The 14,748-nt window shown below is 43.1% G+C and overlaps 2 protein-coding genes and 1 long non-coding RNA gene across 4 annotated transcripts in view; all 3 read right to left on the bottom strand.

Moving 5' to 3' along the window:
• Positions 1-3,162, bottom strand: part of LOC148135460 (uncharacterized) — a 29,676-nt gene extending 26,514 nt beyond the window's left edge. For both annotated transcript variants that reach the window (XR_015755245.1, XR_015755244.1), the window contains exon 1: positions 3,054-3,162. This is a non-coding gene — a long non-coding RNA (uncharacterized LOC148135460). The remainder of the gene's footprint in view (positions 1-3,053) is intronic.
• A 4,601-nt stretch (positions 3,163-7,763) lies between these two features.
• LOC122544567 (histone H3) lies at positions 7,764-8,174 on the bottom strand. Its single transcript, XM_043683882.2, has one exon. It carries the CDS (start codon positions 8,172-8,174, stop codon positions 7,764-7,766), a length of 411 nt encoding a protein of 136 aa, XP_043539817.1.
• Positions 8,175-8,469: 295 nt separating this feature from the next.
• On the bottom strand, positions 8,470-9,615 carry LOC122544533 (histone H1-like). Its single transcript, XM_043683847.2, has one exon. It carries the CDS (start codon positions 9,594-9,596, stop codon positions 8,931-8,933), a length of 666 nt encoding a protein of 221 aa, XP_043539782.2. The 5' UTR covers positions 9,597-9,615; the 3' UTR covers positions 8,470-8,930.
• Between the last annotated feature and the right edge of the window lie 5,133 nt (positions 9,616-14,748).

The raw sequence follows: 14,748 nt of genomic DNA, 5'->3' as shown, positions 1-14,748 counted from the left end.
AATCTATTGCTGTCTGTCTTTGCAATGTGAAAGTGAATTGATCAATCTTTCCTCATTAGTTTCTGTTCTCTGAATCAGAGTGTTTAGTTATCAATCAGTAACTTTCAGTTTTTGGCTTTGTGAATGTGTAAATGCATTTATCATTCTGCAAACTATCAGATTCGGCTTTAAAATTTTCTGAGAGTATAGTTTTGATCTGTCCCTGTCATCCACAACTGTCAGTTTTTTCTGGCTGAATGTGTGTGTGAAATTGTCAGTCTATCCCTGACCAATTCTGCTGTTTGAATATGAGAAATTCGGAAGCAATTCTTTCTGTCAGTCTCTGCAATGTGAATATGTGAGTGTATTTATCAATATTTTCCTGTCTTGGTGAGACAGTGTTGTGATCAATATATTCTGCCCTGTGAATATTTGAGTTTCTTTACTAAATTATATGTCAGGAAATTTTCTCTCCATATACGGAGGTTTAGCAGTCAGTTTCATCAATGTGAATATGTGAGCACAGGTTTGAATCTATGCCTATCTGTTTCTGCCAAGTCAATATGAGAGTGCAGTTTTCAATCTCTACCTGTCAGATACAGTGTGAAATCAAGTGTACTTATCAAACTGTATCTGAGAGTTTATGTTAAGTGAAAGTGGAAGTGTTGTTATCAAATTGTACCTGTGATTTTCTGTTACGTGACAAGAAGAGTGTAATTACCAATCTGTCCCTGTCAGTGTCTCCTCCATATATCCAAGGAAGTAATTAAATTATACCTGCCAGTTTTTGCTATGTGAATGAGAGTGTACATCTCAACCAATATCTGGCAGTATGAGCTATGAGAATGAGAGTGTTGCTGTCAGTCTGTACCTTTCAGTTTCTGTTATTTCAACACGTGAATTTAGTTATCAATCTGTACCAGTCAGTTTCTGCTTGGTGAATATGTGAGTATGTTTATCAATCATTTCTTGTCAGTATCTGTGTTGTGAATATGTGAATGAGGTTATCAATTTGTAATTCTGTCAGTTTCCGACACGTGCATATAGAAATACATCTGTCACATTCTGTTCTATGAATATGGTACAGTTATTAATCTGTCTTTGCTTTGTGAACATCCAAATATAGTCATCAAAATGGACATGACAGTTTCCACTATGCAAATGTGCATGTGTATTTCCCAACCTATCCCTGTGAGCTTCTGCTGTCTGTCTATGAGAGTGTTGATACGAACATGTAGCTGTAATGTCTGAATGCCTTTATCAAAATGTATGTCAGTTTCTGTAACGTGAATGTTTGTGTCCAGTTATCAATTTATGACTGTAACTTTCTGCTCTGTGAACATGTGGTTATCATCTGTGCCTGTGAGTTTCTGCTACACGAATGAATGAGGGTAGTTGCAATGTGTTCCTGTCAGTTTGTACTGTGAATGTGTCAGTGTAGTTATCAGTCTGCATCTGTCAATTTCTGTTAGATCAATGAGAGAGTGTAGTTCCCAATATGTACCTGTGAGATTCTGCTCTGTTATTTTTGAGTATCATTATAAACTGTACATGACATGTGTTTTTCCCTCTGTGAACTTAAAAGTATAGTAATAAATCTTGACCTGTTAGGTTATGCTATGGGAAAGTTCTTGTCAGTTTCCGCTATGTGAGTGCAGTTATCCATCTGTGCCTGTCTGTTTCAGCCATCTGAATGTATGAGTGCAAGTATCAATCTGTGTGTCTCAGTTTCTGCTACGTCAATAAGCAAGTTTAGTTTTTGATCTGTACCTGTCAGATTCAGATATGTGAATGTATGAATGCAGTTATTAATATATCCCTGAATGTTTCTGCTTATAAAAATGCAAATCATACCTGTCATTTTCTGCAATATCAATGTGAAAATGTAGTTATCAATCTGTAACTATCAGTTTCTGTTCTGTGAACATACGAGTGTTGTAATCAATCTGTACCAGTCAGTTTCTACAATGTGAATATTCTTGTATAATGCGGCACATTATACGGCACAGTGGCTCAGTGGTTGGCTCTGTTGCCTCACAGCGCCAGGGACCTGGATTTGATTCCAGCCTCGGGTGACTATCTGCGTGGAGTTTGCACATTCTCCCCGTGTCTGTGTGGGTTTCCTCTGGGTGCCCCGGTTTCCTCCCACAGTCCAAAGGTGAATTGACCATGCTAAATTGTCCATAGTGTTCAAGGATGTGTGGGTTAAGTGCATTAGTCAGGGGTAAATGTAGAGTGATAAGGGAATGGCTCTGGTTGAGATAATCTTAAGAGGGTCGGTGTGGACTTGCCAGGCTGAAGGTCCTGTTTCAAAACTGTATGGATTCTAATTCTAACTAAAAGACTACCCCTGAAAGTTTCTGCTAGATGAATTATTAATAACTAATCAATTTATATTTAATCTCTCCCAATCAGTTTCTGATTTACTAATGTATGAATGCATTTATCAATCTGAATCTGCCATTCTTTGTAATATGAATATGTGAGTACAGTTACTGTTCTACATCTGGAGACATAGGAGTGGAGGCTAGGAAACTTGGGGAAATAAATATTGACATCGTGAAAACAGTCCACATGCCAAAAGAGGAAGTACTAGAGACGTTAAAAAAACATAAAGGTGTCTCAAACTCTTGGACCTGATCAAGAATATCCCATGATGTTTTAGGAAGCATTTGAATAAATGATATTGTTTTCTCATATTGATATTGTGCGCTCAGTAATGATTCACTACTTGTCACATATGGCTGCTGAAATTATGTAAACGCTTGATGTCATTGTTTATCTGGGTTGTGACATTTAAAATGCCCTTTTAAAATGTAAACTGGATTTAGTACACCAATTGCCTACTTTAGACAACCAGTCAGCCTCAAAAATGCTCTGAATGGTAGTGGCCAGTTTCAATCATATTAATTGAAACTGGGAAGATGTCTATGGAGAATGCAGAGAAAAAAAGAAATTTGTCTTTCCGCAGTTTGTTTGGATATATCTCTGGAAATTGAGCTCAAACTAAGTCTCATTCAATCTGCTCTGTGCCTGTGGAAAGGATGTTCTCTGTTTTGACAGTGGTAACATACCTGCTGTTTGTTAGAAGCAGCTGGTCACACTTGGCTTTGAACTGAGGAAATATGACATTGCCTTCATCATTCAAATATTTCCTTGGAGGAACACAGAAGATTTTTCACTTGTAAAGCAATATAAGCTACGTTAGGCAAGATTAAACTGATCAGTGTGGCAATCAGTTAATAATCATTTGGGTATTTTTAAACCTAGCAATTCAAACAGAACCAGGTTTCAATTCCACTCTTTCCCTGAGTTGCTCCATGTCTCCTTTTCTTTTATTTGCAACTTTGTGATGATTGGGCGAGATCCAGAACTAACATCTGCACACATCCATGAATGGGAATTCCTGAAGCAGCTGCAATGCTGACATACATCAATAGCAAGATGCCAATACACTAAATGTTGAAGGAAAGAACAAGGGACGCTATGCCTAATGTTTTACTCGAAACTTCAAGTCTGTTCACTCTAATACGTGTCCTTTAATAAGATTGTCACAAAATTATGGTCTGTACTTCCATTCTTCACTGCCCAGTATCAACAAACAGCATGAAACAGAAGCAAAACATTTAATTCCCTCAGTGTGTAGGGGATTAAAAATCACAAGAATGTTCCACAGCAGCTTCTTCCCGCTCTGCCTCCCTCAGCAGGCCCACACACAGCCCGAGAAAGGCTCTCTCTTCCCCCCAGCCCGCTCACTCCAAGTTCCGGGACCAGTTCCTGCTCCGCTCGGCCTCTTACAAACAGCCCCCGGTTCTCCCTGAACTCACCCCGAATCAATCCCGGTCTCGGAGCCCCCTCTGTGTCCCAGGCTCCCATCCCGATGTGCTGCTGGAAGGAGCCTGCTGTTCCCTCGCTTCCCTGGGCGCTGATCTCTCCATTTCGGTCTGTTTCAAACAAACCTCTTGCACTCACTGAGTAAATGCTCCTCAATGGCAGCGCTGGGGGAGGGCCTCACGCATGCCTCTCCGTCACAAACGTTCAACTTTGGGGAAGGCGCAGTATCACGCATGCGCTGCTTCAGGATGCAACAATAAATCATTCACATGAAACCGACAGTGATTGCAGCAGTGCTAAACCCAGATCCAATATTGGGGATTAGGATCAAAGCACAAACATTACTTCCAAAAGAAAAGAAGAGACTAAATAAGCTTGGATTGTTTTCTCATGAGCAGAGGAGACTGAATGGGGGCTCATGATTTTGGTGTAAAAGGTTATGAGGTGTATGCACAGGGTGAATAAAGAGAAGCTGTTTCCCGTGTTTGAAGATCAACCACAAGTGGTGATTGGGTTAGGATATGGTAGGAGTAAGGATTCTCACTATGATGGAGTGTAAGGGGTAAAGATATAAAGGCTATTATCTCAGAGTGTAGTTATTAATCTGTACATATCAGTCACTGGTTTGTTACTGCATTTATCATACGCCACATGTCAAGCTTTTGTAGTGTATATGTGGGAATCTAGTTATCAACCTGCAACTTTCATCCAACTGGTCCACTCTGACCAGATACCCTAGACTGACCAAATCTCATTTGCTAGCATTTGGCACATATCCCTTTTTATCCTTCCTGTTCATTTACCCATCCAGGTTACTTTTAAATGTTGTAATTGTTCCCGACCTTCATCAATTCCTCTGGAAGCTCATTCCATATGGACATCACCCCCTGCATGAAAGTTGTCCCTAAGGTAATTTTAAATCTTTGCCCTCTCACCTTAAACCTATGCCCTCTATGCTCCCCCAATCGAGGAGAAAAATCTTGACTTTTCATTTTATCGATGCCCCTCATGATTTTATAAGCAGCTGTAAAAATCACCCTCAGCTTCCGATCCTCCACAGAAGAAAAAGCCCCGCCTATTCAGCCTCTCCTGATAGTTCAAACCCTCTCGTCCTGGTAACATCTCTGTCAATATTGTTTGCACCCTCTTAAGATTAACAACATTTTTCCTATAGCCGCGTGACGAGAATTGTATGCAGTCCGCTAAAAGTGCCCTAACCAATGTCCTGTGCAGCCCTAACATGATATCCCAGCTCCTAAACTCAAAATGCTTACAGGCAAGCATGCCAAATTCCTTATTTCCACAATCTGTTATACCTGCCACTCCACTTTCAAGCAGCTATTCATATGCACCTGTAGGTCTTATTGTTTGGCAACACTCGCCAGGGTCCTACCATTAACTGTGTAAGTCCTGCCCTATTTTGAGCAATGAGAATATATGTGTAACTACCATTCTCTCCCTGTCAGCCTCTGCAATGTGAATAAGTGGGAGCAGTTTAGTCAGTTTCTGCTGTGTGACTGTGAGAGTGAAGTCCTTAATCTGTACGAACCACTTTCTACTCTTGCGTACCAATTTGGCTTAATTCTCTGGCAGCCACCAATATTCTCCGTGACTGCGGTTTATTCCGTGAGAGAAGGAATGAGATGTTTAATTAACATATCGGGATGGTTTTGAAATGTGAATTAAAGAGATTAATTGCAGATTGCAGTTCTTGGCGCTTGGTTTTGTTTCTGCCAGTTCGTCAGGTCCAGAAAAAAAAAGTAGAAAGAAACAGATGGGGTTCGGCAAATGAATGAGCGAGAGAGATTGTCTGAAGTATATATTTGTAACCTAATTAACAGGTATTGGTGGATTCTCCTCTGAACAACGTCCTCCTTCTTATACAGCATTCTTTTATGCAAAACATACTCCGTTACTTGTGAATCGGCGGGCTTTTCAAATTGGAAAGAAAACTGATTCTGATTAGGCGCTGGCTTCGAGTTAAGAGAACGTGCCCTCTCTTCTCTACCTCTTGGGAACATATTAAACACCAGTGAATCTATTTTTTCTGTTTACTGCTATTTGCTCAAGTTACTCTCTATTTGATTATTCCGGAAGCTACAAGCCCCGGTTGGGGTGTGAGCCCTGAGATTCATCATTGGGAAACAAAATAAGTTCCCTTTTTCTTACAGACCCACGCGTAGATACATTACACACTGATTTCTTAACTTACAAAAGTTGAGAATTCGCGGGATTCTGTTGGGTTGCTTCGGTTCGAAGCTTTCAAAATGAACCGAGATCAAACCAGAACAGTTGCCGGACTGGAATAGTTAATGTTGAGCTTTTTAGATTTGATTACATTACAGTGTGGAAACAAGTCCACACCGACCCGCCGAAGAGCAACCCACCCATACCCCTACATTTACCCCTTACCTAACACTACGGGCAATTTAGCATGGCCAATTCACCTGACCTGCACATCTTTGGACTGTGGGAGGAAACCGGAGCACCCGGAGGAAACCCACGCAGACACGGGGAGAATGTGCAAACTCCACACAGTCAGTCGCCTGAGGCGGGAATTGAACCCGGGTCTCAGGCGCTGTGAGGCAACAGTGGTAACCACTGTGCCATCGTGTCGCCCACTTTTGCAACAAGGGAGCATGATATTAAAATAAAACCTAAATGCGGTGTTCGTTATTATTGCGCTCATGGCGAAGAAAGTTCATGAAATCCTGACAGGGCTGAATGAGGGCATTCGGCCCATCGAGTCTGAACCTCCCCTCCAAAAAGCATCTCGGATCCTTCAAACAGCTCATGTGTTCACTTCTCCTAAAGAGAGACTGTGTGTGTACTGTACTTTTATAATTTAAAAGCAAATTAACGATGAAGTATGAAAACATTATTTTCTATAAAACTCCCTTCTCTAATCTACGTCTCGGCAGGATGTCCAAATCTGAAGGAAAACGGTTGATGATTTCCCGCCTGCCTTCTCAGCAATGATCATATAGTAGTCATGATTTGGAGATGCCTGTGTTGGATTGGGGTGTACAAAGTTAAAAGTCACACAACACCAGAATATAGTCCAACAGGTTTAATTGAAAGCACTAGCTTTCTGAGCGCCACTCCTTCATGACAACCACCTGATGAAGGGGCGTCGTTCCGAAAGCTAGTGCTTCCAATTAAACCTGTTGGACTATAACCTGGTGTTGTGTGATTTTTAACAATGATCATATAGTTACAGCTAGTGGGAACTCCAAGGGAGACAATTAGGAGAGAGGGGATTTAATCCGGAATACTCCACTACCTTCATATATGATGTACAAATTACATTTCAGTATGTTTTTTTTTCATTGCCGCTGAATGGGAATAACTCCCCGGCAATGCATTACTCACTGGTGTTTAATATGCTCGTTTTCTCTCTCGGAATAAAAAGACTCTGTCTCGAAAAAATTAACTCACTGGTGATTTTTTTGCAGATGCAAATTAGGAAAGGGAGTGAGGTGTGATTGTTTGGAATATATTTTTGTAATGGCAAAAACAAATCACCGAATAAGAATTCACGCATTCTCCTCTGGCATGTTGGCGGGCTTTTCAATTCAAAATAAAAGCGCCAAATGTTCTCCCGCGCCTTGTCCACAAGCACAAGCCATGTTTACTACCACGATAAACCATGAGGAGAGAGGGCTTTGTTCGGGGAATTCCTAATTGTGTAGCAAAATTTCAAATGTCTAATATTGTATTATAATAAATTTTGCAGTCACCGAAGACCTCGGTCGCTGTATCTTCATAGTCGCTGACTGACTCCAAATCAATATTTCACTTAATCCCTATTTACTTCATAGATTTATAATTACAATACTAATGCAACCCATCGTTTCCCGCTCTGTCTGGACGATTTAGTGGCTCTGAAAAGAGCCGTTGTGTTTCTCTCTCTGTCTCAGGGTGAATGTGCAGGGCCGGCCAGGCCCCGTTTAGGCGCGCTCCCCGCGGATCCGGCGGGCCAGCTGGATGTCTTTGGGCATGATGGTGACCCGCTTGGCGTGGATGGCGCACAGGTTGGTGTCCTCAAACAGCCCCACCAGGTAAGCCTCGCTGGCCTCCTGCAGGGCCATCACCGCCGAGCTCTGGAAGCGCAGATCGGTCTTGAAGTCCTGAGCGATCTCTCGCACCAGGCGCTGGAAGGGCAGTTTGCGGATCAGCAGCTCGGTGGATTTCTGGTAGCGGCGGATCTCCCGCAGAGCCACCGTGCCGGGCCTGTAGCGATGAGGCTTCTTCACTCCGCCCGTGGCCGGAGCGCTCTTGCGGGCCGCTTTGGTCGCCAGCTGCTTGCGGGGAGCTTTCCCTCCGGTGGATTTGCGCGCTGTCTGCTTGGTTCGGGCCATTCTCTCCAACTCTGTAACACACACAGGCTGCTGCTGTCAATGCTGAGGCTGCTGCGGTGCTGCCTGTTTAAGGGAATGGAGAGCCCGCCCTAGAGCTGGGATTGGATACAGCCCTGTCCCTCAACCCACAGAGAAACAGCTCCGGAAGGCACAGAAAAGGCAGGAAAAGAATTGTTGAAGGCTGATTGGATAACGTGAAATGACAGTTGGTCAGTTTGAAAATTCCCGCCGAATTCACCCTCAATAACCTTGAGATTAAATTAACCATTAAAACGCAAAACACCATACGTCTGCAACGAAGATAAAATTTAATATTTTAAAGTAATTCTTTAAATCCTACGAGGCGGGATCATTATCTGATCTGTCTGTAACAGGCAGGAGGAAAGGCGGGGTTTAAAACAGCCCAGACAAACTGAACAACCGAACTGGTGCTGGCCATGAATCAATCTAAACAACCCCGCCAATTTAAACATTTTAAAAGCTAATGCAGTGAACACTAATAAAAGGACAGAATCTCACTTTATCTGTTATTTTTATTATTACCCCCTATGAGATACCCCCATTCTCCGGTCTCCACTTTCGTAAACCATGGCAAGTGTTTATTTGATTTATTCAGATCAATTAATATCTAAGGTAGGTCTGCGCTCGGCGCCGGGACAGGGAACATTGGATCCGGGCTCAGCTCTTTCCTGAGAGATGTGGGTGGCTCTGATAAGAGCCTTTGGGTTCAGATGGTTATATATTACACTGACTGGTTCATTTCTTTGCTGCTGTCTTGGTCACTTTCGCTTTGGGCTTGGTCTTGCTTTTAGCCGGTTTGCTGAGGGGTTTGGGGGTTTTAGGGCCCTTGGCCTTTTTCACCTTCTTCACGAGAGTCCGTTTCTTTGGAGCTGCTTTGCTCACCGCTTTCTTTGGCGGTGCCGTCTTCTTGCCGCTCGCTTTCTTGGCTGGGGATTTCTTGGCTGTCGCTTTCTTGGCTGGGGATTTCTTGGCTGTCGCCTTCTTGGCCTGAGATTTCTTGGCCGGGGATTTCTTCACGGCCGGTTTCTTGGCAACTGCTGATGTTCCCGCCTTCTTTCCCGCTTTTGCCTTGACTGGATTTTTAGGGAGTTTGAAGGAGCCGGAGACGCCCTGGCCCTTGACCAGAACAAGGGAGCCGTTCGCCAGGCACCTCCTGATACTCATCTTGATCTGTGCCTTTCGCTTTCCCACATCGATCCCGCTTCTCTCCAGCGCCTTCTTTACAGCGGACAGAGACGCCCCTCTGCGATCCTTCATATCCCCGACAACCTTCAGAATCAGCTCTCCCAACCCGGGACCGGGTGTTTTCTTCCTGGGAGCCGCCGCCTTCTTCTTGGGAGCCTTGGCTTTGGTAGGAGCGGCGGCTGGAGGAGCCGTTTCGGCGGCTGCACTGTCGCTCATGTTGAGAACTCTGCGCTGAATCTCTCTCTTGGTCAGTCTGAACTGGGTCAGCAATGAAGCTGCTGAGGGCGGCACTGAGCAACTTCAAGGCAGCGAGCGGACGGCGCAGGGACAACCCGCCGTCAGCTCCCTGCTCCTGCTGCCTCTCTGTGTTTCTCTAACGGACTAAAATCTCCGATTCCTCTGAAATTCCGCATCTCCAGAGAGCCAGGCTCGATCGCTCCTCACCCTGACACGGTAAGGTTTACGACTGAAAAGTTTTCACTCGAATAGAGGGCTCCGCTGTCGAGTTAAACTCATTTTGCTGCCGCACAGATCGAGCTTTTTGAGCTGAGCGCTGACATTGTCGGTACTTTTAGACTAAAATCTTGAAATCAACAAATACATTGTCTTAAATTCTACCTTTGGGGTCTATTGGGGGAGCCGGGGAATAAGTTGAATTGAAAATGTTTCTGATTTTCACAAGAGAGACCCAGAAATATCATAATATTCGCGGATACACAAACACAGTTACGTTCGACTTACCGTCCGCCCTTTTCCGACAGCCTCTCTGACATAGTATTCACATTCACACAGTCACACGCCAGAAATATCACCAAATGTAAGTGTGGAAGGACAGAATGTCTCCTCCTTTCAGCCTTTGCTGCGGTGTCCAGGGAGTTAGTTGTAGTTTTTCTCCTCAGTAACTGTTACACTCTCATCAGCTCTATTGTTTACACCCTCAAAGATGGCCAGTCGGTTTGCCAAGCTTAGAAGACAGAACAGTGTGCACTGGAACAGGCCCTTCATGTTCATGCTGATTCTAGCAGATCCTGAATACTGTTTTGTCAAATGCTTCGCAATTGAAGCTTTCATTTTGATTTTTTTTCCCTGAGGCTGACTGGCCTATAGTTCATAATTTTATATCTACCACCCTTTTCGATTGGATTGCTTACACGAGCTAGCCCCCAATCTGTGTAAATTATTGCAGAGCTTGTAGAATCTTGGAACATGACCATCACTGCATCCAGTATTACTCAGCCCATTACATCTGGGACGTAGATGATCAAGGCCTGGTGTTTCCCAACCTTCAATCCTATCCACTGTCCCAACATCATTTCCCAAATAATACTGATTTTGTTCAGTTCTTCCCTTTCACTAAACTCTCCAATACCACTACTGTGTTAGTTGTGTGAATATTTGTGAACAGAGAACAATAGTATGTTTGCGATTTTTGAGACATTTTCATTCCCCATTTTGAACTCCCCTCTTTAATGTTGTAAGTGGCATGTGGTCCTCTTTGTCAACATATTTATGTTCATTTCTCTCTTTACACATTTATTAGTATTTTAGCAGTTTTTTAAATGGTTTCCACAACATTACTCTTTTCTTCATTTGTTCTTTGTTAGTTAAATCCCTTTTAGCAGTCATTTGTTAAATCTGGATCTGTTTGCAGCCTTCCCGTCTCACTATATTCCCAAATTGTAGGTCTTTTCTTTGGACAATAAACTATCTTAAATAGTCATTTCAAGTTTCACAACATTCTTTTTATAGGAGAGAGACCAGAATTGCACATAATATTCCAAAAGTGGCATTACCAATGTTCTGTACACCCATAACATGTTCTCTTAAGTCACATACTCAAAGCTCTGACCAGTAAAGGAAAACATAAATGCCTTCTTTGCTATCCTATCTAACTATAACTCCACGTTCAAGCAACAATGAACCCGCATTCCAACGTCTGTTTGTTCAGCAACACTCCACAGGACCTTAATATTAAGTGTGTAAGTCCTGCCCTGATTTGCCTTTCCAAATTGTAGCACCTCATATTAATTTAAATTGAACTCAATATGCCACTCCTGGGTCCAGTGGCCCATCTGATCGAGATCCTGCTGTATTCTGAGGTAGCCTTCTTTGCTGTTTAGTACACCTACAAATTTTGTGTAATCTGCAAATTTACTAACAATAACTGGAATCTCACATCCAAATCATTCATAATAATGTGGAGGTGCCGGTGCTGGACTGCGGTGTGCAAAGTTAAAAATGACAACACTATCTGCGGTTTTGCGTTTCCGCTGTAGGTCCTGGAATATATCTCCATGTGTACGGGGGGTCTACAGTACTAAATAGTGAGCGGCACGTTGGCACAGTGGTTAGCACTGCTGCCTCACAGCGCCAGAGACCCGGGTTCAATTCCCGCCTCAGGCGACTGACTGTGTGGAGTTTGCACGTTCTCCCCGTGTCTGCGTGGGTTTCCTCCGGGTGCTCCGGTTTCCTCCCACAGTCCAAAGATGTGCAGGTCAGGTGAATTGGCCATGCTAGTGTCAGGTAAGGGGTAAATGTAGGGGTATGGCTGGGTTGCGCTTCGGCGGGTCGGTGTGGACTTGTTGGGCCGAAGGGCCTGTTTCCACACTGTATGTAATCTAATCTAATCTAATCGGGTTATAGTCCAACAGGTTTATTTGGAAGTACAAGCTTTCTAAATACAGACACCTGATGGAGGAGCAGCAGTCTGAAAGTTTGTATTTCTAAATGAACCTGTTGGATTATAGCTGAAAATGTGTTGCTGGAAAAGCGCAGCAGGTCAGGCAGAATCCAAGGAACAGGAGAATCGACGTTTCGGGCATAAGCCCTTCTTCCTGAAGTCCTGACTTTCTCCTGTTGGAATATAACCTGGTGTTCTGTCATTTATTAACTAAAATCATTTATATAAATGATGAAAAGCAGTGGACTCAGCAGTGATCCTTGTAACACATCACTTGTCACAGGCCTCCACTCTGAAAAGCATCTCTCCACCACCACCCTCTGTCTTCTACCTTCAAACAAGTTCTGTATCCAAATGGCTAGTTCTCCCTGTATTCCATGTGATCCAATCTTGCTAATCAATTTCCCATGGGGAGCTTTGTCAAACGCCTTACTGAAAGCCATTTAGATCACATCCACCACTTTGCCCTCATCAGTCCTCTTCCTTACCAATTCAAAAAAACTCAGTTGAGTTAGTGATACGTGACTTCCCACGCAGAAAGCCATGTTGACTAACCCTCATCAATCCTGGCCTTTCAGAAAGATGTAATCCTGTCTCTCACAATCCCCTCAACTGTTTGCCTACTGTTGATGTTATGCTCACTGTTCATTAGTTCCCTGACTTTTCCTTGCCCCTTTTCTTAAATAATGGCACCACATTCGCCAGCCTCCAGTCTTTTTGCACTTCACCTGTGACTGTGACTTTGCTGAGATATTCGTATCTCAGCAAAGGGCCCAACAATCACTTCCCTAGCTTATCATCATGTTCCAGGTCCACCTGATCGGGTGCTCTTGCTTTATCCACCTTTTCTGTTTAAAATCATCCAGGAGCACCTCCTCTGTTGTATGGACATTTTTTAAGATGTCACTATTTGTTTCCCCATGTTCTATATCTTCCATTTCATTCTCCTCAGTAAGTACTCGCTTAGTATCTCCCACTTTTCCTTTTCTTCCACACATAGGCTGCCTTGCTAATCTTTGCTGGGCCCTCTTCTTTCCCTGGTTACCATTTTGACCTTCATGTATTGATAAAATCTATTTGAATTCTCCTTAACACTATTTGCCAAAGCTATGTTATGTCCTTTTTTTTGCCCTCCTCATTTCCTCCTTAAGTATATCCCTACTGCCTTTATACTCTTCGAAGGATTCACTCAACCTCTCCTGTATTTAACTAACATATGCTTCCTTCTTATTTGTACCAAAATCTCAACTTCTTTTCTTATGCAGCACTTCCTACACCATGAAAGTCATACCTTTCACCTGAACAGGAACATACTGTCTCTGTACCCTCATTTTCTCATTTTTGAAGGCTTTCCATTCTTCAGCCATCACTTTGCCTGTGAACATCTGCCTTCGGTCAACTTTTGAAAGTTTTTGCACAACACTCTCAAAATTGGCCTTCCTCCAAATTAGAAATTTAACTTTTAGATCTGGTCGATCCTTTTCCATCAGAGTTTTAAAACTAATAAAATTATAGTTGTTGGCCCCAAAGTGCTCCCCCACCAACACATCATTATATCACAAGAGTAGGTCAAGATTTGCACCTTGTCTAGACGATGCATTCACATACTGAATCAGAAACTTTTTTTGTACACACTTCAGAAATTCCTTTCTGTCAAAACCATTAACAATATGGCAGCCATAATCTATGTTTGGAATGTTAAAATCCCTCACCATAACCACATCATTATTCCTGCAGATCTAAGATCTCCTGACAAATTTCTTTCTCAATTTCCTGCTGACTGTTAGGGTGTCTACAGTCCAATCCAAATAAGGTGATCAAACCCTTTCTTATTTCTCATTTCCCCATCCAAATAATTTCCATGGACATAAGCCCAGGAATATCCTCCCCCCAGTAAAGGTGTGATCTTATCTCTTACCAAACATGTCACTCCCCATTTTCTCTTGCTGACCCCTCCCCCCATCCTTCCTTTAACAATTGATTCCTGGAACATTAAGCTGCCAGTTGTGTCATCCCCAAACCATGTCTCTGTAGTTGCTATGATATCCCAATTCCAATCCCATTTTCCTAACCATGTCCTGAGTTCATCCTCCTTCCCTGTTAGGCCTCTTGCATTGAAATAAATGCAGTTTAAGTTATCAATCCAACCTCATTCTCTTCTATGTTCCTGTCTGCCCTGGGTGTTTGACTTAATGACTACCAGCCTCAGATTGATATCTTTGTTCACTATCTCCCCGGTTCCCACTGACCTCACCCCATACCCACACCTTACTAGTTTAACCCCTCCCCAGTAGCTCAAGGAAGTGACCCTGCCAATATAGTAGATCCCTTTCAATTCAGGTGGATTCCATCCTTTTTCTACAAGTCACGTTTTCCCCAGATGAGATTCCAATGATCCAAAAATTTGAACACCTCTCCCCTGCACCAGCTCCTGAGTTGGGCATTCCTCTGCTCTATCATCCTATTCCTACCCTCAGTCGCTTATAGCAGCGGGAGTAATCTAGATATTACTACCGGAGAGGACCTCCTTTCTAAATTCTTGCCTCTCTTCCTTATTTTTCCTTCGGAATCTCATCTCTTTCCCTTCCTGTGTAGTTAGTTCCAATGTGTAAGCCCCTTTGTGAATATCCTGCACTCTCTCCGTGATATCCTTGATCCTGACACCAGGGAGGCAACACACTATTCTGA

This window comes from Chiloscyllium plagiosum, unplaced genomic scaffold (genome assembly GCF_037043375.1).
Source record: "Chiloscyllium plagiosum isolate Xiang-an unplaced genomic scaffold, Cpla_swu_hap1 HiC_scaffold_49, whole genome shotgun sequence".
Taxonomy (NCBI): Eukaryota; Metazoa; Chordata; class Chondrichthyes; order Orectolobiformes; family Hemiscylliidae; genus Chiloscyllium; species Chiloscyllium plagiosum.
Note: the sequence above shows the minus strand (reverse complement) of the source record. Positions and strands in the feature narration are given on the sequence as shown.

Bases quoted from the DNA above. Each gene is read 5' to 3' on its own strand.
- LOC122544567 (XM_043683882.2), bottom strand. From the start codon at position 8,174: ATGGCCCGAACCAAGCAGACAGCGCGCAAATCCACCGGAGGGAAAGCT.
- LOC122544533 (XM_043683847.2), bottom strand. From the start codon at position 9,596: ATGAGCGACAGTGCAGCCGCCGAAACGGCTCCTCCAGCCGCCGCTCCT.